This window comes from Danio rerio, chromosome 15 (assembly GCF_052040795.2).
Source record: "Danio rerio strain M-AB ecotype USA chromosome 15, GRCz13ab, whole genome shotgun sequence".
NCBI lineage: Eukaryota > Metazoa > Chordata > Actinopteri > Cypriniformes > Danionidae > Danio > Danio rerio.
Window position 1 is genome coordinate 618,769 of NC_141035.1, and position 21,232 is coordinate 640,000.

The 21,232-nt window shown below is 39.7% G+C and overlaps 3 protein-coding genes and 1 long non-coding RNA gene across 16 annotated transcripts in view; 1 reads left to right on the forward strand and 3 right to left on the reverse strand.

Annotated features, from left to right (window-relative positions):
- Nucleotides 1-2,341: 2,341 nt before the first annotated feature.
- On the reverse strand, nt 2,342-8,421 carry si:ch211-210b2.4. Of its 2 annotated transcripts, XM_087283491.1 has the most exons (7): nt 5,413-6,164; nt 4,339-5,330; nt 4,064-4,158; nt 3,731-3,944; nt 3,399-3,638; nt 2,952-3,289; nt 2,342-2,831 (listed from the first exon to the last, which is right to left on the reverse strand). In XM_087283491.1, exons 1-7 carry the CDS (start codon nt 6,027-6,029, stop codon nt 2,589-2,591), a joined length of 2,739 nt encoding a protein of 912 aa, XP_087139617.1. In that variant the 5' UTR covers nt 6,030-6,164; the 3' UTR covers nt 2,342-2,588. The 2 variants fall into 2 exon arrangements, with proteins under 2 accessions (XP_087139617.1, XP_087139618.1); XM_087283492.1 differs by lacking the exons at nt 2,342-2,831; nt 2,952-3,289; nt 3,399-3,638; nt 3,731-3,944; nt 4,064-4,158 and adding an exon at nt 8,293-8,421 and having other exon boundaries at nt 4,172-5,330.
- Nucleotides 2,526-6,426, forward strand: LOC141377981 (uncharacterized). The gene is made up of 3 exons (XR_015508969.1): nt 2,526-2,878; nt 3,117-3,294; nt 3,405-6,426. It is a non-coding gene; the product is annotated as an uncharacterized LOC141377981 (long non-coding RNA).
- Nucleotides 8,422-11,448: 3,027 nt separating the features above from the next.
- Nucleotides 11,449-18,589, reverse strand: si:ch211-210b2.2. 9 transcript variants are annotated; one of them, XM_087283500.1, is made up of 9 exons: nt 18,310-18,589; nt 15,743-15,899; nt 14,154-15,142; nt 13,830-14,044; nt 13,188-13,757; nt 12,855-13,068; nt 12,530-12,769; nt 12,083-12,420; nt 11,449-11,962 (listed from the first exon to the last, which is right to left on the reverse strand). In XM_087283500.1, exons 5-9 carry the CDS (start codon nt 13,236-13,238, stop codon nt 11,720-11,722), a joined length of 1,086 nt encoding a protein of 361 aa, XP_087139626.1. In that variant the 5' UTR covers nt 13,239-13,757; nt 13,830-14,044; nt 14,154-15,142; nt 15,743-15,899; nt 18,310-18,589; the 3' UTR covers nt 11,449-11,719. The 9 variants fall into 9 exon arrangements, 8 of the variants coding, with proteins under 8 accessions (XP_087139626.1, XP_087139623.1, XP_087139622.1 ...); XM_087283497.1 differs by having other exon boundaries at nt 13,866-14,044; nt 15,229-15,899; XM_087283496.1 differs by having other exon boundaries at nt 15,229-15,899.
- Nucleotides 18,590-19,370: 781 nt separating this feature from the next.
- LOC147840488 (uncharacterized) overlaps nt 19,371-21,232 on the reverse strand; it is a 6,772-nt gene continuing 4,910 nt past the window's right edge. For all 4 annotated transcript variants that reach the window (XM_087283614.1, XM_087283615.1, XM_087283613.1 and 1 more), the window contains one exon: nt 19,371-21,151. In XM_087283614.1, coding sequence (XP_087139740.1) covers nt 20,124-21,151 — 1,028 coding nt within the window. In that variant the 3' untranslated portion in view covers nt 19,371-20,123. The remainder of the gene's footprint in view (nt 21,152-21,232) is intronic.

The following is a 21,232-nucleotide window of genomic DNA, read 5'->3' on the forward strand; positions in this document are numbered from 1 at the left end:
GTCATTCGTTCATCACGTGACAGGCTAGGCCGCATGTTGACTCGAGAGATGAACAGATCAAATCTTTATAATGTTTATAATGTTATAAATGTTTATGATTGGCTTCTGTCTTTCACATGATGAATGACTCAAAAGACTTTAATAAAAAAGAAGAACGAAACCACCTGCACAACTGTGTGCGCGCGCAGATGAACGAATTACTCGCTGAGAGTCATATTGGAGATTCAAGAACGACCTATCAATATTGTAGAGCTTGGATGCTTGGAACTGGATTACGAGTTTGCATTAAGCCTGAGATTCTCAGCATAGTGGTGTGCCAGAACTTAAAGTTCCACTCCTATACACATTGCATTGGTCTGAGGGGCACCTTTAAAGGGTCACGAGAACCTAAAACACACTTTTTGATGTTGACAGACATATATATGATGCCTGTAGCCAGGGGGTTCCAACCACCCCCCACGGCCAAAAGGTCCTGAATTTGTCCTTTTAATTATTTTTATGTAATTTATTATAATATATTTATTATATAATTAATATATTTATATTCAATATATATTGTAATAAAGTGTAATTTTAAATAACTCTGGCCAGTGATTTGAATCCCATAGAGCCTCAATGTGACGCAAGTCACATGACATAACCCACTGAGTGGTACATTTGAATCTTTGATGCGACATCCATACTGAGTAACGCTGTGGGTCGAGAAGAGCAAGAAGGCAATAAAAGGCAGGCAGCGGCGTCATTATCGCAAAATATTGAACATATGTTCAAAATGACTGCCAAACAGGGTAAGGCTAACGTTACTTCCTAACAGATGAAAATCTGCCCCTATCCATGAGGTTCTAGGCTATCTGGCCGCATTAGCCAGGGTCAATATTTATTGTCTTGTCCAGTACATGACCTCCCTTTCCCTTTGTTTGACATTATTATTGTTTAAATAACTGTCCGACGAAGGCTTTAATGGCAAGCGGAGTCGTCAGCCATCAGATGTCACTTCACAGCAAAAGGCGCTAATCCCGTCACGTCTGTGTTTTTGAGGCTGTTTGCTCACTTCAGAAGGTGATCTGGGATGCATTCCAGATGAAACTGGACAGGTCTAATCATTTTTTAGACAAAATAATATAAATAAAATAAATGATGACTTGCCCTGCGCCTGAAACACCTGTAGCCGCGCTTTACAGCCAAAAGTCTATTAAAACATGTTTACTAAAAGCTTAAAACCTGTTCTAACTTTTCAGGCCTGTAGCCAGGGGGGTTCGGGTGGTTCAGAGGACCCCCTCACTGACAAAGGTCCAGAATTTGTCCCATGCATGAGCTTATTTGTCCTATTTTGACCGCTGCCATCATAAATAATGAAATAATCCATTCAAAAAGGCTTTAAGACCAAACAGAATCCTCTGTCAGCTGTTGCTTCGGTGGGGCTATAATCTGATGTAGGAGAAGTCTTCTTTCACTACTGTATTGTTTTTAAACAGAGAAAACATTTTACAGGGAACTTTATTCTAAATATTGGACCTTATTTCTAAAATAAAAATAAACAATAAAAAGGTGTGAAGCACCAGAAGCGGACCATATTAAGAATGCATTATTATTATTATTATTATTCATTCATTCATTTTATTGTCGGCTTAGCCCCTTTATTAATCCGGGGTGGCCACAGCGGAATGAACCTCCAACTTGTCCAGCACATGTTTTATGCAGAGGATGCCCTTCCAGCTGCAACCCATCACTGGAAAACATCACACATTCATTCACACTCAAACAATACGGACAATTTAGCCTACCCAATTCCCCTATAGCGCATGTCTTTGGACTAGTGGGGGAAACCGGAGCACCCGGAGGAAACCCACGCCAACACGGGGAGAACATGCAAACTCCACATAGAAACACCAACTGACCCAGCCGAGGCTCAAACCAGCGACCTTCTTGCTGTAAGGAGAAAGCGCTACCCTTTGCACCACCATGCTGCCCCATAGAAAATACTGTGTTTATATTTTAAAGATGCACCACAATGAGATTTTGGTGCGGTTATCTTCTGGTTTGTGACACTTCAAATTGTGTCTCAATCATAGTGTAGAGCACTGATTTTGAACATGACAGATTTGACATGCAGCAAGTATAAAATAACATGAGTTTTCTGGAAATGCTTTAGGCTGGCTAATTGACATCCACAGTAGCTGTGCATATGCTCAAATATCCTTCACGTCATAGTTTCAGATAAATCTGTTAATTAACATTTGTACTATTATTGGGAAATTACAAATTTCATACGAGTTATTCTCTTAGAAAATGAAGAGATGTAAAATACCCTAAAACAAAATCTCAAGCAATACAGTTCAACTGCAGTCTTGTAATTGTTTTTATTTATGTAGGTGCATGTTCTGGTTACATTTATTTTTAGGCCACTTAGCATATAGCAACATTTGATTAATATCAAGTGCTTTTATGTCACATTCAAGCGCCTCACCCTCACTAATCAAATACAAATTATATTAAATCAATAATGTCCAAGAAACTCCATGTGAGCATTCTGCAGGTGATATTTTATATACAACTGTGTGCATTATTCATTGCTATCCAACATGTTCTTAAGCATACTGGCTAACAGGATGGTCTCTCCATGCTGGCAGATGGGACAGCTCCTGTTCTGTGTTGGGCTGGATGGGCCAACCCCACGCTTTGAAGAATGGAGACAAGTTGTGGTTGACCACCTTGGAGAAGGTCTTGGCATATAGATTCATCTTGCCTGCGTTGTCCTTTGGGACATCTTTCATATCATGGTAGAGAGAAAATACTTTCTTGAAGGCATCCCAGCCGAATTTCTCCTGAAGCTGGAAATAAATTAAATCAGTTATTTGACACAGATGACAGAAAATAAGTGAGTACTTTAAACTCTTAATAAAATTAAAAAGAATACACAATACTGTAAAACTTTGAGAATCTCTTTGTACCTGCATGTAAGTCTCGAGTGCTGTGGCCTTAGTCCAGTTTTTTAAATCCTTTCCACCACTGAAATACTTCTTGATACAAGCCTGCCGGCTTTCTAGAGTCATGCATGAATGAGCTTTAGCCCTATTCACACCCAGCACTTTCTCATGGACGTACACTGACCACAGGTTGCAGGTGCACTCAGTGGTGTGTGGAGGAAACTCCCAAACCTTACGCTGCTGGTTATGGCCCAACTCGTGAAGTGGTCCCCAGAAATCATGTTTATGGGCTTCCTTCACATTTAGTAGTTGTGAAGCAGAACTGGAGAGCATCATTATGGGATATCCAGAATGCATGAAACCTAAGGTGAGAAAATAAGCAACCGTTACATTACCAGGTCAGAGTGTGTTAAATGTAGTTAAACTAAATGACATGATTGAATTTGTAATAGTGATGTTTTATTCACTGACCAGCAGAGATCTGAACATCTCCAACAAATCGCTCCTTGCGGGGGAATTTGGCTGGAGTTGCTGCCAAGTCACTTACGCTTCTCATTATGGCATCCCAAAGTTCAGCCACCTGATCAGGGCGCTCCAGATTCCGAATGAAATCTGAGGGCAAAGTCATGACGAGGTTTTCAAACTCAAGTTCTGCCCAGGGAGCAGGTCTCTGACGAATCTTGCCCACCCAGTCAGCTACACTGGTCTCTCCTGAGGAACACAGGGATTTAGCATTGAAAGGTTTCACCATGCTGTACATTTGTTAAACTCATTGAGTCACAAAATTAATTCAGAATTCTTACCAGACTTGAAGTATGGAGCCTGTACTGCGGTCTGCACAACAATTTCCACCCCATCCACTTTGCTTTTAGGAGGTGCTACGAAGTAGATGAGTCCTCCCCACAGATTACAGACCTGGACCTTTTCTGAGTCCAAGGGGAATCGCTCATGGACCACAGGAGCTCGCTTCAGAATCTTTAATCTACCAATGTCATCTGTCTGACAACCAAGCTGTACCTGCAAAGAGTGTCTGCTCATGTAAATAACTCTAAGCTGAATAAGCATTAAGGTTGTGTCTAACAAAATAAGTGTGCATGAAGAACTATTTCACAGAATGAATATACTTTATAGATTACCTGCCATTTTTTTTCAATGATCTCAGGAGGTATTGTGATGTATGTCTTCATTCCAGGAGAAAGATATAAGCCAGTGCTGATCCATTCTTCACAACCTGAAACAAGTAATTGCATTTAGAATGCACAAACATTGAGTTTTTTCACATTCTCCATATTTGATATGACAGAGGGAGAGGGGAAAGAGCAGAGAGAGTGAAAAGATTAGCAAAGGACCTCGAGCCAGGATTCAAACTCAGGTCACCATAACCACCTCAGTACCGGAGCAATTTTAGTACCTGCAGTGTTGGCAGTGATCCGAACTCTTGCATTAGACACAGTGGGCAAATTGGGTCTGTCCTTGATGATGTATGAAATAAGGTCATCAGGATCAAGTGTCACTTTGTAGACCTCCTTACCAATGTGGAGCATCATGTGGTCTTTGGGACTTTTCACAGGACAGGTACTACTCACTTGTGGAAAACCTGGCATCTTCACTATGTCAGTAAGAAGAGCTAACACTGAAGTGTAAGCGGCACTATCATAACAGCGCATGCGAAGGTAACAGGCACAATCGTTGCCCAGCTGCTTCAGGTAGTCCTGTTCTTGATCAGTCAGTTTTTGTCCTAATTTGACATGTTCAGCAAATCGCTGCAGCATTCTCCAAAAGTGGTACCCCTCTTCACTACTATGCTCTACTTCTGGAGCTTTATATAACCCTCCACTCAAGGTATTTTCCAATAGGCTCAATCCCATCTTGTTAAGAATGCGGTTTCCTGGGTTGTCAGTCATCACATTGCATCCTCGGTGGGTCTGGGCCCAATTCCAAGCATGACCCCCAATCAGAAGTCCTCCTCCTTCTGCAACAAATTCTTGGATCTCTGCACAGTGGGCATCACTGTAGGAAGTGCAGACGTAGACGCTAAGGTCATCTCTGAAACCAGTCAACTGACAATCTAAGCCAGATTTGGCCAGTACCTCATGGGCTGCTTTGAGGCTTGGTAAAATCCCAACAACACCCTGGCGACCCTCATCAAGCCACTTGACAGCATTGATCATGAAAGTGGACATAGTGTTCTTACTCAGGTAGCATTCATGGGATACCAGAATTACTCGACCTAGCCCATAATAGGCACCAGCAACAAATGGTTTTCCATCTGGAGTGAGAGCGATGGGAAATGCCAATGGTCCGTGCACCAACACCTCAGATGCTACAGCAATACCCCGAGTGTCAAACTCGGACACATCTTCCAGCAAGAACTCTAGATCCTTTTTAAAGTTATTGGGTTTTCTGAAAAGAAACAATTACATGCAATTGGTCAGATATTGGTTTGTTAAAATGAGAACATTTAAAGTATGTCTGCTGAACTTACGACCAAGCTCGCCAACTAGAAGGGATATTTCCAGAAACAGGAAAGGTGCCGACTTCTCCGGTCTTCTCTGTAAAGTAAATCCCTGCAACACTGCAGACCTTGTTACCTGGAAAGTTCCTCAAAATGTTTTCTTGTGGGTGTCCAGAAGACCAATGCCAGGCTTGTCCAGCAATGATTAAACCACCCCCAGCTTTGAGAAAAGCTACTAGATCCTTTGCACATGTCTCAACACTGTAAGCATCAGTGATATATATAGATAAGTCATTCCGAAAGTCTCCTAGCTCTGTCTTGATATTGCAGTGGTTTAAGTTTTCAGCTACTGCATGTAAACGACTCTGAATCCCTACAACCCCGGCATCTCGGGTATCTGGCCTGAGCCATGTCAAGGCATTCATTATCAGGCCAGGAAAGCGTCTTAAGTAATTTTCATGTCCCAACACCACCACACGTCCCTGACCATAATGAGAAGCAGCTATCAGTACCTGACCACGTGAATTCATGGCAAGTGGAAAGGAATGTTCACCTATTAGTATGAGATGACAGGGGACTGGATTCCCTTCAAAATTAAGCTCTTGCAGTCCAGACATTAGAGTGTGGTAGTGCTGTTCATGAGCCATGATGTATTAGTTGATTTCAGTAAGTCAATTACAAACAAACTCTCTTGAATAAGTCAGTTTACAGGATCTAACAACTGAGCTGGTTTGACCAGAGTTTGTGTATGCAGTGAATATGAGACCAGTAGATTTTCAGTCCTACACAAAACAGGAAAGAAAAAAGTTGCATATATTCAGAAATAATTTGATCATGTAATTCACAATTTAAGTTACAAGACTGACATTTTTGTAATGTAAAAAAAAAAACGTTAAGAGATCAATATCAATAGTGGATAAGATTAAACTTTTTTCCAATTTCAACGTTATATTTAAATAAAATGAAAAAATGAAGAATGAAGAGATAGGCACAGTCAAATCTGTAAGGCTTTGTTCACTGCAAAAAATAAGCATCTAAATACCAGAATTAAAAGAATTATTTAGGAAGATACAGTCAAGTAAAAAAGTCTTTAAAAATACACAGCTGAAGTTTAGTTCAGAGTAATTCAAATGTCACTGCTGAAAGCCAAAACAATGAAGACTTGACAGTAGTTACAATGCTAAACTAATACTTGTTGCTTCTCAAAATAAAAAATAAGTATGATGCTGCGCTGCGAAAAGGGATCTGATTTTTTTTTTTTTTGACAAAAAAGTTATCAATCTTGCTTTAACAATAAAAAAGAAAATCAGTGACCTGATTTAAGGCATGTAAGTGCGTGTATGTGTGTGTTTAAGACTTTACATGAGCTGCAATGACCTGTTACCGTTAAAGTATTACCAGTCTCAGACAGGGAAGTATGAGAGTATAACTGTACAAAAAAAGTTAAGATAAACTAAGGTTACGGTTATATCTGCATGCATTCTGAAGCTTTCTTTTATGACTAAAACAGCAAGAGGAAAACTTTTAATTAATAACTATTAACAATATTCCTTCGCAGGTTGTGTTTTTGTACATGTAGTCAATAAATGTAACAGCTTTAAGATATTTAAGCAGTAATACGCATCTGCATATGATTCAACACATTTTGTCTTACCACCACCAGGTCTTCACCTAACATTTTAGAGGATTCATACGTGGAGGTTTTATACAAAGAGAAAGCAGAATCACTAAAGCAAAACATTATACATTTGATTAAATGAACAATTAATGAAAATCAGGTTTCATTATTATGTGTATAATGTGTTTAACCGTTACAGACTGTTTTCCCTTTTACACTTTAACTGGATGAGTAACATCAGTACATTATCCACTTTAGGGGAGAGTGGGGCATGAAGTAACACTTTTTGTTTTTGGCCAAATAATGAACAAAGTAATGGAGTAGACAAACCCTTTTTTACCAACAACACACAAGCCTGTCCTACAAATAAGCACAGGTTGTATGATCGCCGGACCTATGGTTTCTGTGCAGTACTACCAAGAGTGCCAGGAGTAAAAATATCACTATTTACCCCACCTGCGAGGCAAGTTGTAATAGTCAGAGGGTTACACATGCTTAAAAAGGCAGATTCACACAGTTAATTTAAATCTACTTCAAATAGTAGCCTTATTTCCTCGGTAATTGGCTCATTTTTTTATTCTGCACAGCACAGCATGTTGATTTATTTATTGGATAAACACATCTGAATTTATTTGCATTATTATCCATTTATCCATTATTATACAATGCATTTATTTGCATTATTAGCAATAAAATTCTATTAAAAAACATTTTAATATAAAACAATTTTTAGCACCAAAAGACAACTAACGCCGCTGCGCTGTGTCGTGTTTCCCCCAAAACTGGCTAGCAGTCACTGTGTTTGTTTTACATCTTTCTAAATGGTTTCATCTTTTAGTCTAGAAGCCGGCTATCACAACAATATATATTTTTTTTTAATAAAAAATGATTTGACTATAATTAAAAATAATTTTATGCTGCAAAAATGATTTCTCCTGTGTTTTTTCAATAATTTTGCCAAACTTTTTCAATAATTGGCAGGAAGACGTGGTAAAAACCTTGGAAGCATGCCATGGTTAACCCTAAGCAAATACCTTAAAACTCATTGTTAGATTTAACCCTGCGTGCCCCGCGCTCCCCTACACTAAAAAAATTTACGAAAGACTATACAAAAATAAAGACATCTGTTTGCAACACATTTCTAAATGATCATTACTTACCTGAATTGCATAAAGTACTCTTTTTTTTAACTCAACAATCACTTTAACTGTACAAACATAATCTATGACATTTATGAACCTCTTAAGTGTTATTATAAATGAGCATTGCTCTATAAGACCCATTTGACATACCTGTAGGAAAAGGATGCCACACACTCAGATGAGGATCTGCATGCGTTCTGGCGCTTTCTTTGATGGCTTTGCTCTTTTATCAGAACAGCATCCTCAACAGCTTCCTCATCATGCGCCACCTACAAGCATCTTACAGAGCACGCTGTAGTTCATTTAACTGAAGACACGTTTGATTTTAAGGTCTCTTAAAATATAAAGCAAAAAAAGGGGAGAAATTTATTTGGGGGCACCCATTTTGTTCTTAATAATTTTATATTTTACTGTCACATTAACAAGTAGTTTTTTTGTGCTGGCATCGGGAGCGTAAATCTGAGTTTTAAGCTATACTAATAGAGTTCTTTAACACACACACACACAAACATATATATGTGTGTGTAAGAGTGTGTGTATATGTATGTGTATAAATATATATGTATGTATGTGTATATATGTGTGTGTGTGTGTGTGTGTGTATATATTTATATGTATGTGTGTGTGTGTGTATATATTTATATGTATGTGTGTGTGTGTATTCAGTTATAGTCGAAATTATTCACCCCCCTTTGAATTTTTTTGTGAATAATTCAGGGGGGCTAATAATTCTGAATTTCAACTGTATTTATGTGTGTGAGTGTGTGTGTGTGTGTGTGTGTGTGTGTGTGTGTGCGTGTATATATATATATATATATATATATATATATATATATATATATATATATATATATATATATATATATTCCTGTATGTACATAGCCCACAGGAATCAAAAGGTCATAAAGGGCCTTTTTACAGCAGGTCATTTCCTTCGTTGCTCTGATCGGATCGCTGTCAGCCACATAGACGCATTTCTGCTGAACTGTGTGGTTTTTCAGTTGAAATACAATTTTTTACGTTTTCCGTGCATGAGAAAGCTTAAACAATTAACCTATAAAGTGTTAATTATTGTGAAACTGTCAGAAGTGTTGCAAATCGCATGCACCAAATAGAGAAGTGTCGCAAGGGTGCATAGAAAGGGCAGATAGTTTTGAGAATGAGCTGTGTGTATGAGCCGTGTGTGTGCTATGAGGAGACATTCGCCTTAAAAGGTTAAACTGTTAAGAGAAGATGCACGGAAGACAAAAAACTGTGGTATTAAAAGGATGTGTCTCTGAAAGAGAGTTCAGAGTTGAACCTCTCCTGCGCAGTGTTACTTCTGGTTTCTGTCCTGCTTGAGCAAATAAAACTTATAATTTTTGACAGATTGACTCCGAATCCATTTTTGAACATGCACTGGACCCTTTGAAGTCCAACAACTGATATGAGATGATCATACATTATATATGCAAACCTAATGAGGTTATGTTGACTAAGGTATCAGATACACCATATTTTATTTAAACAATATTATATTTTACAGAAACATAAGCTAAAAATCCCAGAGTTTTATATTTAATTATAGTTTTATCTATTTATTTTTTTTGTTTACTGCTATATAGGGTTGTGTGCACCCTATACATACATTAGCTGTGTATTTGTTTGCTGCTTGAGATTTTAAACCCTGACGTTTGGAGACTGTTCTGTTCAATTAAACATGTACCTATTGTACCACATAATTCCAAAACTACATCATCAGCTTGTGTGTGGAATATAACTTATTTTGATGTAAAATACACTTAAACTATCTCATTTTAATTGAGGTTGTTTGTGGATGTTCATCTAGTTGTTAGGCATGGTGACGCAACAATGTTAATCGATCCATGTGCTATAACATGTAAGACGGGATCATGAAAGGAACATTCAAAAAGCAACTCATGTAAACACTTTAATCATATTATTGTTGATTCAGATTAAGGCGGATAATTAGATACTGATGTCCATGTAAATGTAGTCACTGACTAGTATAAGCTGGGGGAGAGAAAAAAACGACACCATCAAATTATAAGGTTCTCTCTGACATTTTTGCAAAAATTCTAGAGGTCGTTAATAATATAATAACACTAATACTGAAATGGTTCAGACGTTTTAGACTGACCAAAACAACATTTCAGATGTTTATCAGTGTGTTCAGCCTGACGGTGTGTCCATTCACACACATTTTCATCATCACATGATCTCTTATGAAAGAATCACATGACTTTTATTAATGCACATACTGGAATTTGTGCAGTAAAAGTGTTTCCATCGAAATTTACGTGCATCTTTTCTTATCGAATAAGAAGTTTATCCTGCCAAGTAATGCGCATATGCTTTTAATGCACATTTTCAAAATTTATGCGCATCATAGCATTTCCATCAGCTGTTTTTTTATGCACATATGCAAAATTGCGCATAAAAATAGGTGGATGAAAAAATAGCTATTGCAAGGTAATGATCAGTTGCACGCACTGCACATATTCAGCTCATCTAATTCAATTTCCATTCAGTGCCATCTGGTGGTTTGTCAAGAAGTTAAAATGCAGAGCTTTGAAAAAAGACATGAATGAAGCCAAACAGGTCTTTATCACTGTGCCTCTGTTCATTCCATCAGGAGGATAATGCACAGACTGGATTAATCTGAAGCATCCAGTGGTGTTTTTAAAAGGCAAACCTTTAATTAAACACCACTAGAGGGTGAAATTAAATTAAGCTCCATCTAATTGTTTCCAGTTTACATTTATGATATTCAGGGTTGATACGAGCCCTACAATTTATATAGTTGTTAAAACACTATACAATTTATCTATCATTTGATTACAACATTAATGTCACTCAGTAGTTAAATGAATAATTACACTGTAACCTTAAAATAATGTATGCACTTACTATATGGTCAGAGTTATAATGTGGGTTAGTTGTATGTATTTATGCATAATTAATTGTAATTACTTAGTAACACATTAAAATAAAGTGTTAATTTTCATCTGTACATTGATGCTGTGTTTTTGGATTAAGTGCTTTTATACATATTTGACCACAAAATTCCTAAAGTATTAGCTTGTGTGTGAAATTTTACTTTTTTTGATGGAGAATACACTCAAATTATCTTATTTTAATTTAGGTTGTTTCAGGATGTTAATCTAGCTGTCAGGTGTAGAGTTCTGTCCTCTGTGGGTCAATGATAAATCAGAAGAGATTAGAAACTAAGAAAACAGTAGTTTTAACCAGCAGAGGGCAATAGAGATCCACTTGTTCTACAGGATGTGGACAACTGCTCAATTATTGTGATTTATTTATTGAGTTGAGAATTATTTCTTACATTCAAAAATGCCTATTTTCTGGTTACATTTATCTTTAGCCCACTTACCATACAGCTGCATTTGATTAATAAGTGCTTTAAATAACATGCAAGCACCTCACACTAATATATATCATCTATGCACTAATCTCATCTATGCACTAATCAAATGAAAAGTAAAACATGATTATGGTAATGTTTTTGAAACTCCATATTCAAAACTGTGTGCATTATTCATTGCTATCCAACATGTTCTTATGCATACTGGTTAACAGGATGGTCTCTCCATGCTGGCAGATGGGACAGCTCCTGTTCTGTGTTGGGCTGGATGGGCCAACCCCATGTTTTGAAGAATGGAGACAAGTTGTGGTTGACCACCTTGGAGAAGGTCTTGGCATATAGATTCATCTTGCCTGCGTTGTCCTTTGGGACATCTTTCATATCATGGTAGAGAGAAAATACTTTCTTGAAGGCATCCCAGCCGAATTTCTCCTGAAGCTGGAAATAAATTGAATCAGTTATTTGACACAGATGACAGAAAATAAGTGAGTACTTTAAACTCTTAATAAAATTAAAAAGAATACACAATACTGTAAAACTTTGAGAATCTCTTTGTACCTGCATGTAAGTCTCGAGTGCTGTGGCCTTAGTCCAGTTTTTTAAATCCTTTCCACCACTGAAATACTTCTTGATACAAGCCTGCCGGCTTTCTAGAGTCATGCATGGATGAGCTTTAGCCTTATTCACACCCAGCACTTTCTCATGGACGTACACTGACCACAGGTTGCAGGTGCACTCAGTGGTGTGTGGAGGAAACTCCCAAACCTTACGCTGCTGGTTATGGCCCAACTCGTGAAGTGGTCCCCAGAAATCATGTTTATGGGCTTCCTTCACATTTAGTAGTTGTGAAGCAGAACTGGAGAGCATCATTATGGGATATCCAGAATGCATGAAACCTAAGGTGAGAAAATAAGCAACCGTTACATTACCAGGTCAGAGTGTGTTAAATGTAGTTAAACTAAATGACATGATTGAATTTGTAATAGTGATGTTTTATTCACTGACCAGCAGAGATCTGAACATCTCCAACAAATCGCTCCTTCCGGGGGAATTTGGCTGGAGTTGCTGCCAAGTCACTTACGCTTCTCATTATGGCATCCCAAAGTTTAGCCACCTCATCAGGGCGCTCCAGATTCCGAATGAAATCTGAGGGCAAGGTCATGACGAGGTTTTCAAACTCAAGTTCTGCCCAGGGAGCAGGTCTCTGACGAATCTTGCCCACCCAGTCAGCTACACTGGTCTCTCCTGAGGAGCACAGCCATTTTCAGTTTTTACATTACACCTGTAAATATATTCAACCACTTATTGAACATTAATTTAGAATTCTTACCAGATTTGAAGTATGGAGCCTGTACTGCGGTCTGCACAACAATTTCCACCCCATCCACTTTGCTTTCGGGAGGTGCTACGAAGTAGATGAGTCCTCCCCACAGATTACAGACCTGGACCTTTTCTGAGTCCAAGGGGAATCGCTCATGGACCACAGGAGCTCGCTTGAGGACGTTTGATCCACCAATGTTATCTGTCTGACAACCAAGCTGTACCTGCAAAGAGTGTCTGCTCATGTAAATAACTCTAAGCCGAATAAGCATTAAGGTTGTGTCTAACAAAATAAGTGTGCATGAAGAACTATTTCACAGAATGAATATACTTTATATATTACCTGCCATTTTGTTCCAATGATCTCTGGAGGTATTGTGATGTATGTCTTCATACCAGGAGAAAGATATAAGCCAGTGCTGATCCATTCTTCCGAATCTTAAAACATTTTATTTTACAATGCATTTAGACTGCACAAACATTGAGTTTTTCACATTTATTTGATAGGAAAGTCCACAGTGAAAAAGGAATGAACAGACATCCCAAGTCTCCCGTAAGTTCCAGCAGTATCCCCCAAATGCATATAGACTCCTGCATGCCCTCAAATGAATGATAATTTCCCGGAAATCGTGCGTCTCCCACCCGGTCCTTAAATACGTCGCACACCCCTCTCCACCGCATCCCTCCCAGCTCTTCAGGTATGTTGCGCATAACTCAACCCCACCCCACTGCTCTTCAGGTACGTTGTGCACAACTCACCCCCACCTCTCTTTAGATATGTCGCATGCAACTAACCCCCACTGCTCTTCAGGTACGTTGCATGTAGCTTACCCCCACCACACCAATCTTCAGGTATCTCGTGCACAACTCACCCCACCGCTCTTCAGGTATCTCGCGCACAACTCACCCCCACCTCTCTTCAGGTATGTCGAGCGCAACTCACCCCCACCTCTCTTCAGGTATGTCGAGCGCAACTCACCCCCACCTCTCTTCAGGTATGTCGAGCGCAGCTCACCCCCACCTCTCTTCAGGTATGTCGAGCGCAGCTCACCCCCACCTCTCTTCAGGTATGTCGCGTGCAACTCACCCCCACCCCACTCCTTTTCAGGTACCTCGCGTGCAATTGACCCCCACCGCTCTTCAGGTACGTCTCGCCCGCACACGTCCCTACTCAGATACAATTTTCCCAACTTGGGATGCCTGAATGGATGAGAACAGAAAGAAAGGGGAAAGATTAGCAAAGGACCTCAAGAACGGGATTTGAACTCCCGTCATCATGAGAACCTCAGTACCGGAGCAATTTTAGTACCTGCAGTGTTGGCAGTGATCCGAACTCTTGCATTAGACACAGTGGGCAAATTGGGTCTGTCCTTGATGATGTATGAAATAAGGGCATCAGGATCAGGTGTCACTTTGTAGACCTCCTTACCAATGTGGAGCATCATGCGGTCTTTGGGACTTTCCACAGGACAGGTACTACTCACTTGTGGAAAACTTGGCATCTTCACTATGTCAGTAAGAAGAGCTAACACTGAAGTGTAAGCAGCACTATCATAACAGCGCATGCGAAGGTAACTGGCACAATCGTTGCCCAGCTGCTTCAGGTAGTCCTGTTCTTGATCAGTCAGTTTTTGTCCTAATTTGACATGTTCAGCAAATCGCTGCAGCATTCTCCAAAAGTGGTACCCCTCTTCACTACTATGCTCTACTTCTGGAGCTTTATATAAACCTCCACTCAAGGTATTTTCCAAAAGACTCAATCCCATCTCGTTAAGAATGCGGTTTCCTGGGTATTCAGTCATCACATTAGAGCTCCAGTTAGTTCTAGCCCAATTCCAAGCATGACCACCAATCAGAAGTCCTCCACCTTCTGCAACAAATTCTTGGATCTCTGCACAGTGGGCATCACTGTAGGAAGTGCAGACGTAGACGCTAAGGTCATCTCTGAAATCAGTCAACTGACAATCTAAACCAGATTTGGCCAGTACCTCATGGGCTGCTTTGAGGCTTGGTAAGATCCCAACAACACCCTGGCGACCCTCAGCAAGCCACTTGACAGCATTGATCATGAAAGTGGATGTGGTGTTCTTGCTCAGGTAGCATTCATGGGATACCAGAATTACTCGACCTAGCCCATAATAGGCACCAGCAAAAAATGGTTTTTCATCTGGAGTGAGAGCGATGGGAAATGCCAATGGTCCGTGCACCAACACCTCAGATGCTGAAGTCCCACAAGTGTCGAACTCTGAGACACCTTCCAGCAAGAACTCCAAATCCTTCTTAACATTCTGGCACATTCTGAAAAGAAACAATTAAATGCAATTTATTACATGTTATTTTTGTTAAAGAATGGGAAATAATGCATGCATGTCTGCTAGGCTTACGACAAAGCACGCCAAGTAGAAGGGATATTTCTAGGAACAGGAAAGATGCTGACTTGTCCTGGATGCTCTGTAAAATAAATCCCTGCAACACTGCAGACCTTGTTGCCTGGAAAGTTCCTAATAGTGCTTTCTTGTGGGTGTTTGTGAGACCAATGCCAGGCTTGTCCAGCAATAATCAAACCACCCCCAGCTTTGAGAAAAGCTACCAGATCCTTTGCACATGTCTCAACACTGTAAGCATCTGTGATATATATAGATAAGTCATTCCGAAAGTCTATTAGCTCTGTCTTGATTGGGAAGTTTTCAGCTACTGCACGTAAACGCCTCTGAATTCCTACAACCCCAGCATCTCTGGTAGTTGGCCTGAGCCAAGTCAGGGCATTCTTCATCAGGACAGGAAAGCGTGTTAGGAATCCTTCATGTCCCAACACCACAATACGTCCCTGACCATAATGAGATGCAGCCATCAGTACCTGACCACGTGGATTTACGGCAAGCGGAATTGAATGTTCACCTGTTAGTAAAAGATCGCTGGGGATTGCATTTCCTTGAAGATCAAGCTCTTGCACACCAGCCATTAGAGTGTTGTAGTCCCGTTCACATGCCATGATGAATAATCAGTGAATCTTTCTTGGTTAGTTTACAGGATCTAGGCTGGGTCAATATGGTTCCTACACAAAACAGGAAATTGAAAAAGAATGTTGCATATATTTAGAAACAATTTATTCATGTAATTCATAATTAACAAGATTAAAATTCCTTCATGTACAGAACCTTCAAAAGATCTATACCAAATATGGATATATTTAAACTTGATTCACGATTTCTACTTTATTTCAAATAGAGCATTCAGTTCACATACATTCACCATCATCTGTAGGTTCAAATCACATAAGATGAATTTCCTTAGCTATATGTCACCACTGGGAAATGTGCTTGTGACCTGCTGGCTTTTTGTAGCTTTAGCTTTAATTCTAATTTTATTATCAGAATAATCTTTATCAGTCTGCCCAACATAATTATCTTTCAAGAGTTCACATTTAACAGATGTTGAATTATAAGTGTGTTTGGCATGCTATGCCGGGAGAGAGCCCTGAGCTCAAAAGTTCCTCAAGCCCTGGGCTCCCTCCCGTATGTAGGGCGAGAGCAGAGATTGAGTTCAGGAAGGTCTCAAGAACTCCCCTGCTTATGTATGGCTAATAACAAATTGCTTTATGAGGAAGAACTACTGTTGGCTAAGAACTTGACCATGGTGGCAATTTGGTTTAAGTCAATTTACTTATGACACGTCTTTGGTCAGTGGGAGTAAAACGGGGAACATGGGGAAAACCCATGCGAGCACGGGGAGAACATTCAAACTCCACACAGAATATTGACTGGCCTAGTAAGGATTAGAACCAGTGATGTTCTTGCTGTGAGGCAACAGTGCTAACCACTAGGCTGCCATGCCACCCAATCTAGGAAGAATTGGCCTTTCACACATCCTCCATTCCTGCGGTGTTAAATATTTGAACTGAACTTTTGCAGTGGATGATGACGTTACACGAGAACGCAAGATAGCTTAAAAATGCACATTCAGTGATGGTTTAGGCTCAATATCATGGCATTCCCTAGGCCCAAATACTGGTGCTAGATGGACACTGCCATAGACTACCCAACCATTCTGGAGGATTATGTGACCCAATGGGTCACACACTGTATCCTAGAGGTGGTGGTGTATTAGGATGATAATGCAGCAACACACACAGCAGGACTGGAGACAGAGTGGTTCAATGAACATGACAGTGAAGTTGAACATCTCCCATGGTCCGCACAGTAATATAGCATTAAGTGCTTTGGGGTGTTTTGGAGGAGTTACTCAGGAAAGGTTTTCCTCCAGCAGCATCATGTTTTGACCTGAACACTATTCTGAAGAAGAACGGCTCAAAATACGTGCAAAAAAAAAATTCTACACCATACTAATGACCTATGGTCTAAAACCAGGCGTTTCAGTTTCATTGTCCAACCCCTGTATATGAATGGGTTTCTATACAGTCTTCTGTTAAATGTGAAAATATATAGTTTGAAGAAAGCTGGAAATATGTAATCAATGACATCCATGGTATTAATGAATGACCGTGGGTACAGGTTTTTCAACTTTCTTTAAAATATCTTGTCTAGAACAAAAGAAACAACCGCATAAAAAAGTAGGAACCCATTGAGGGTGTGGAAATAGTGAGTACATTTTCATTTTGGGTGAATTATGCCTATAACTGAAAATGCAAACGGAAAACAAGTTATTAAATACCTTAAATTACCATTTAAAAATATATAAATCGAATTAATAAAATGACAGGTGCCGACTTATGTGCATAGATTATTGTGCATAGATTATTTCACAATAAACAAGACTTTTATTAATAATTAAGTCATAATAAATTTACGGCCTTTAAATTGACAACAAATGTAAATATTGGTGACTATTGTTTACTGTGTGACCTAGAAATCATGAAAAAGTGCACAAAGAAGTGTGCGAGTTCTAGAAACCCCACAAATATGCATTCAGGAAAACAGGTTCTACAGTGCAGCACTCAGCCAGCTGAAAGGAGATGGTCTGCAGAAATGATTTTTGTTATGCTGGTTAAGAAGTCTCGACATTTTAATAGCAAATCAACAAGTAAATACACTTTAGTTTAGGTCACAATTCACTCTGCTAACAAACAATTAACACTGCTATCTTAATAACCAACTATTTATTAATGTAGAAGTTGGGTTTAGGTAGGATTAGGTGTGCAGAATAAGATCACTCTTTATAACTACTAATGAACAGGTAATATTAATAATAGGCAACTAATAAACAAGTAGTTAATGGCATGAATTGTGACCTAAAGTGTTACCAGTGTATACACATATATACTGCATGAAATATATACACATTCATCATTATCAAAATGAAATGTCCAGCTAAGATTTTCCTGCCTGCTCTCAGCATATGTATTTTGCTGAATATTTTATACCAGCTGAACACCCAAATAATATACAGTCGCAAAAAAATTTATTTCCAATAAAAGTATTTTAGTAGAAATAAAGTGTATTTCTCACCTTCTGATTGAGTGTTGTCAGCTTTACAGAAGTCCTGGCTGGTTTCCACAACATCTGCAGTCAGTGCAGACTTTCGACACAAGTTTGAACAATTTATACCCCTCCAGTTACAAAAGACATCTCTTTTTTTAAACTCAAGCATGACACTTCCTTACTCACTAGTGTTCCAGCAAACTCCTGCTGCTACTCAAACTTACATATGCAAGTAGATAAAACCATATCACTGATGAGAGATAAGTAAACGCCTTTTGTTAGTTGCATTCCAAAGCAAAGCATCCACAGCGAAGAAGACGAAAAACAAAACCATGTGGAAACCTGCCTTTCATGTGGAGGCATGTTTCCACTATGCCACTGAATAAAAGGCAATTGCATCCTTTCCCCCTTCAAAATTCCAAGTTTGTCACGCAAAGAGCTGTATATGCACAGCTAGTGCTATTCAGCCACAGATAAACTTCCAGTGTCGGCTGAATGTGACGGTTCATAAGGTTCCTTTTTCAGCATCAATGTTGTAATGTAATTAACCAATTCTCTTTAGCGAGTCTCCCGTATTTCAGACCCATCTCCCACATTGTTTTGTTTCCCGGAAAACTCAGAAGGGGTACAAAAACAGAATTGGGATTGAACCTTAAGCAATCATTTAGTTGCGTAAAACCAGATGAAAGCCCGTTTAAACACGAGCGCCATCAGTAGCAGCAGGCGAGCGCAGAAACATCATTGGTATTACTGTGGTAAAATACATTTAATTTAATGCAGTGCTCCTTTTCTGGTCTGAGAACCACTTTATATCGTCTATAATCAATCAGACAGTGCAGATCATTGATGGAATCAGATCTTAAAATAAAAGTCCCTGTGCATAAACACCATTCAGAGTGTCTCACGATTGAGAAATATTGTGAGAAAGAAGGGTTCTGAATGTGTCAACACAATGAAGGGATTAGGGAATGCTAACAAAATCAACACACCAAAAAACCCCCACAAAAACTATACCATTCCTGGAAATGGGGGAAATAAACAAACTGAGATCGACACTCGGGTTTGTAGGCCAAAGAGACACGAAAAAAAACAATTGACGATCTTTACTGATGTTCACAGTATCAAGCGTCAGGTCACGATAGCCACAAAAAGACGGCAATTATGTGTGCTACATTAAATAGAATTTAAACAAGTGCAAAAAATGGACAGACACACTGAATAATGCGCTGCGAAAAAGGGCAGGATTAAAGGTTATCCGACATTATTAAATCGAGCAACTGCTCCATATTTCAATTTTCTGTACAGAGAGGTCAAGCTTTGCTCTTCTATCGGTCTCACACAATCACATGATGTGATGTCACAGGTCAGAGTTCACCAAGCTTGAACTTTCGAATTCATTGACATCAAAAACTTGTTGTCAGAGCTTGCGTTTTTGGTCTGCTGCAATTGGCATGCTTATGAATTAAAGTCAATGAGCCGAAAAGTGCAGTTTGACACCTCGATAGACCTTGATTATCTCGTTCAAGTGTGTTTGATTAGGGTTGAGGCACAAATCTTCAGGACTGCAGCGATCCAGGAAGCGCTCAACTTGCAGGTAGTGCTGGCAAACATGTTTTCAGGTACTTCACAGTGTCTTCAAGTGTTTCATGTAGGTGAATCTTTACACACTGATGAAGTGCCGTGTTGCCACAGTTTAACACTCAGACCTTGATTAGCTTGTTCAAGTGTGTTTAGGTAGGGTTGGGGCACAAATCTTCAAGACTGCTGCAATCAAGGAAGCACTAATCTTGCAGGTAGTGCTGGCAAACATCTCTCCAGTTCCTTTAGTATCTTCAAGAGTTTCATGTTAGTGAATCTTTACACGTTGATGTAGCTGCATTACATTGATCTAATAGTTCACTCTCAATGTGAATCTTCACGTGTTCGTTCAAGGTTAGTTTTCGTCTAAAGCTCTTTCCGCACTGAACACATGTGAACGGCTTCTCTCCAGTGTGAATGATCATGTGTGCCTTAAGAGAGCCCTTCTGTGTGAAGCTCTTCCCGCAGAGTCGGCAGGTATGAGGGTTTTCCCCTGTGTGAACTCTAATGTGGACATCGAGGGATGCTTTATATCTGAAACTCCGTCCACACCAACAGCACGTGTACGGCTCCTCTCCGGTGTGAACTCTCAGGTGAATATTGAAGCTTTTTTTGTGATTGAAGCTTTTCCCGCACTGATGACAGATAAACTGGCTTTCTCCTGTGTGAGCTCTCATGTGGGAGCCGAGAGAGTCTTTGAGCGTGAAGCTCTTTCCACACTGATCGCATGTGAACGGCTTCTCTCCGCTGTGGACTTTCATGTGTTGTTCAAGGTGCACCTTTTGAGTGAAGGTGCTTTGGCACTGTTGGCAGCTGTAAGGCTTCTCTCCGCTGTGAATGATCAAGTGGCTTTTAAGATTGCCTTTCTGAGTGAAGCTCTTTCCACACAGGTTGCAGGTGAAGGACTTCTCTCCGGTGTGCAGTCTCATGTGGTCGGCGCGGTTTCGTTTTTGAGCAAACTTCTTCCCACAGATTTGGCAGGCGTAAGGCTTCTCTCCGCTGTGGATTATCATGTGGCTTTTAAGGTTCCCCTTTTGAGTGAAGCTCTTCCCACAGTGTTGGCAGGTGAACGGCTTCTCTCCAGTGTGAATCCTCATGTGCACCTCAAGGTTTCGCTTCCCACTGAAACTCTTTCCACACTGCTGGCAGGTACTGGAATTAGTCTCCGGGACACTTTTTTGCAAGTAAGACTTATTTGTTGTCCGAGTTTTGAGATTAAGTTGTTCTTCAGGCTGATCCTCCTCTTGCACATCTTTCAGGTCCTGATTTTCCTCTTTCAGAAGCATCAGGTCTAGATTTGGGAAAATCATACATGTTAACACCACTCTGCAGAAACGAACTGACAATAGCTGCATCTCAATCAACACGCTTG

Bases quoted from the DNA above. Each gene is read 5' to 3' on its own strand.
- si:ch211-210b2.2 (XM_087283493.1), bottom strand. From the start codon at position 15,836: ATGGCATGTGAACGGGACTACAACACTCTAATGGCTGGTGTGCAAGAG. The intron at 15,143-15,228 runs GTAAGCCTAGCA...GTTTCTTTTCAG, and splicing joins TCTACTTGGCGTGCTTTGTC to AATGTGCCAGAATGTTAAGA. The intron at 11,963-12,082 runs GTACAAAGAGAT...ATTTATTTCCAG, and splicing joins CACTCGAGACTTACATGCAG to CTTCAGGAGAAATTCGGCTG.
- si:ch211-210b2.4 (XM_087283491.1), bottom strand. From the start codon at position 6,029: ATGGCTCATGAACAGCACTACCACACTCTAATGTCTGGACTGCAAGAG. The intron at 4,159-4,338 runs GTACTAAAATTG...TACTTGTTTCAG, and splicing joins GATCACTGCCAACACTGCAG to GTTGTGAAGAATGGATCAGC. The intron at 2,832-2,951 runs GTACAAAGAGAT...ATTTATTTCCAG, and splicing joins CACTCGAGACTTACATGCAG to CTTCAGGAGAAATTCGGCTG.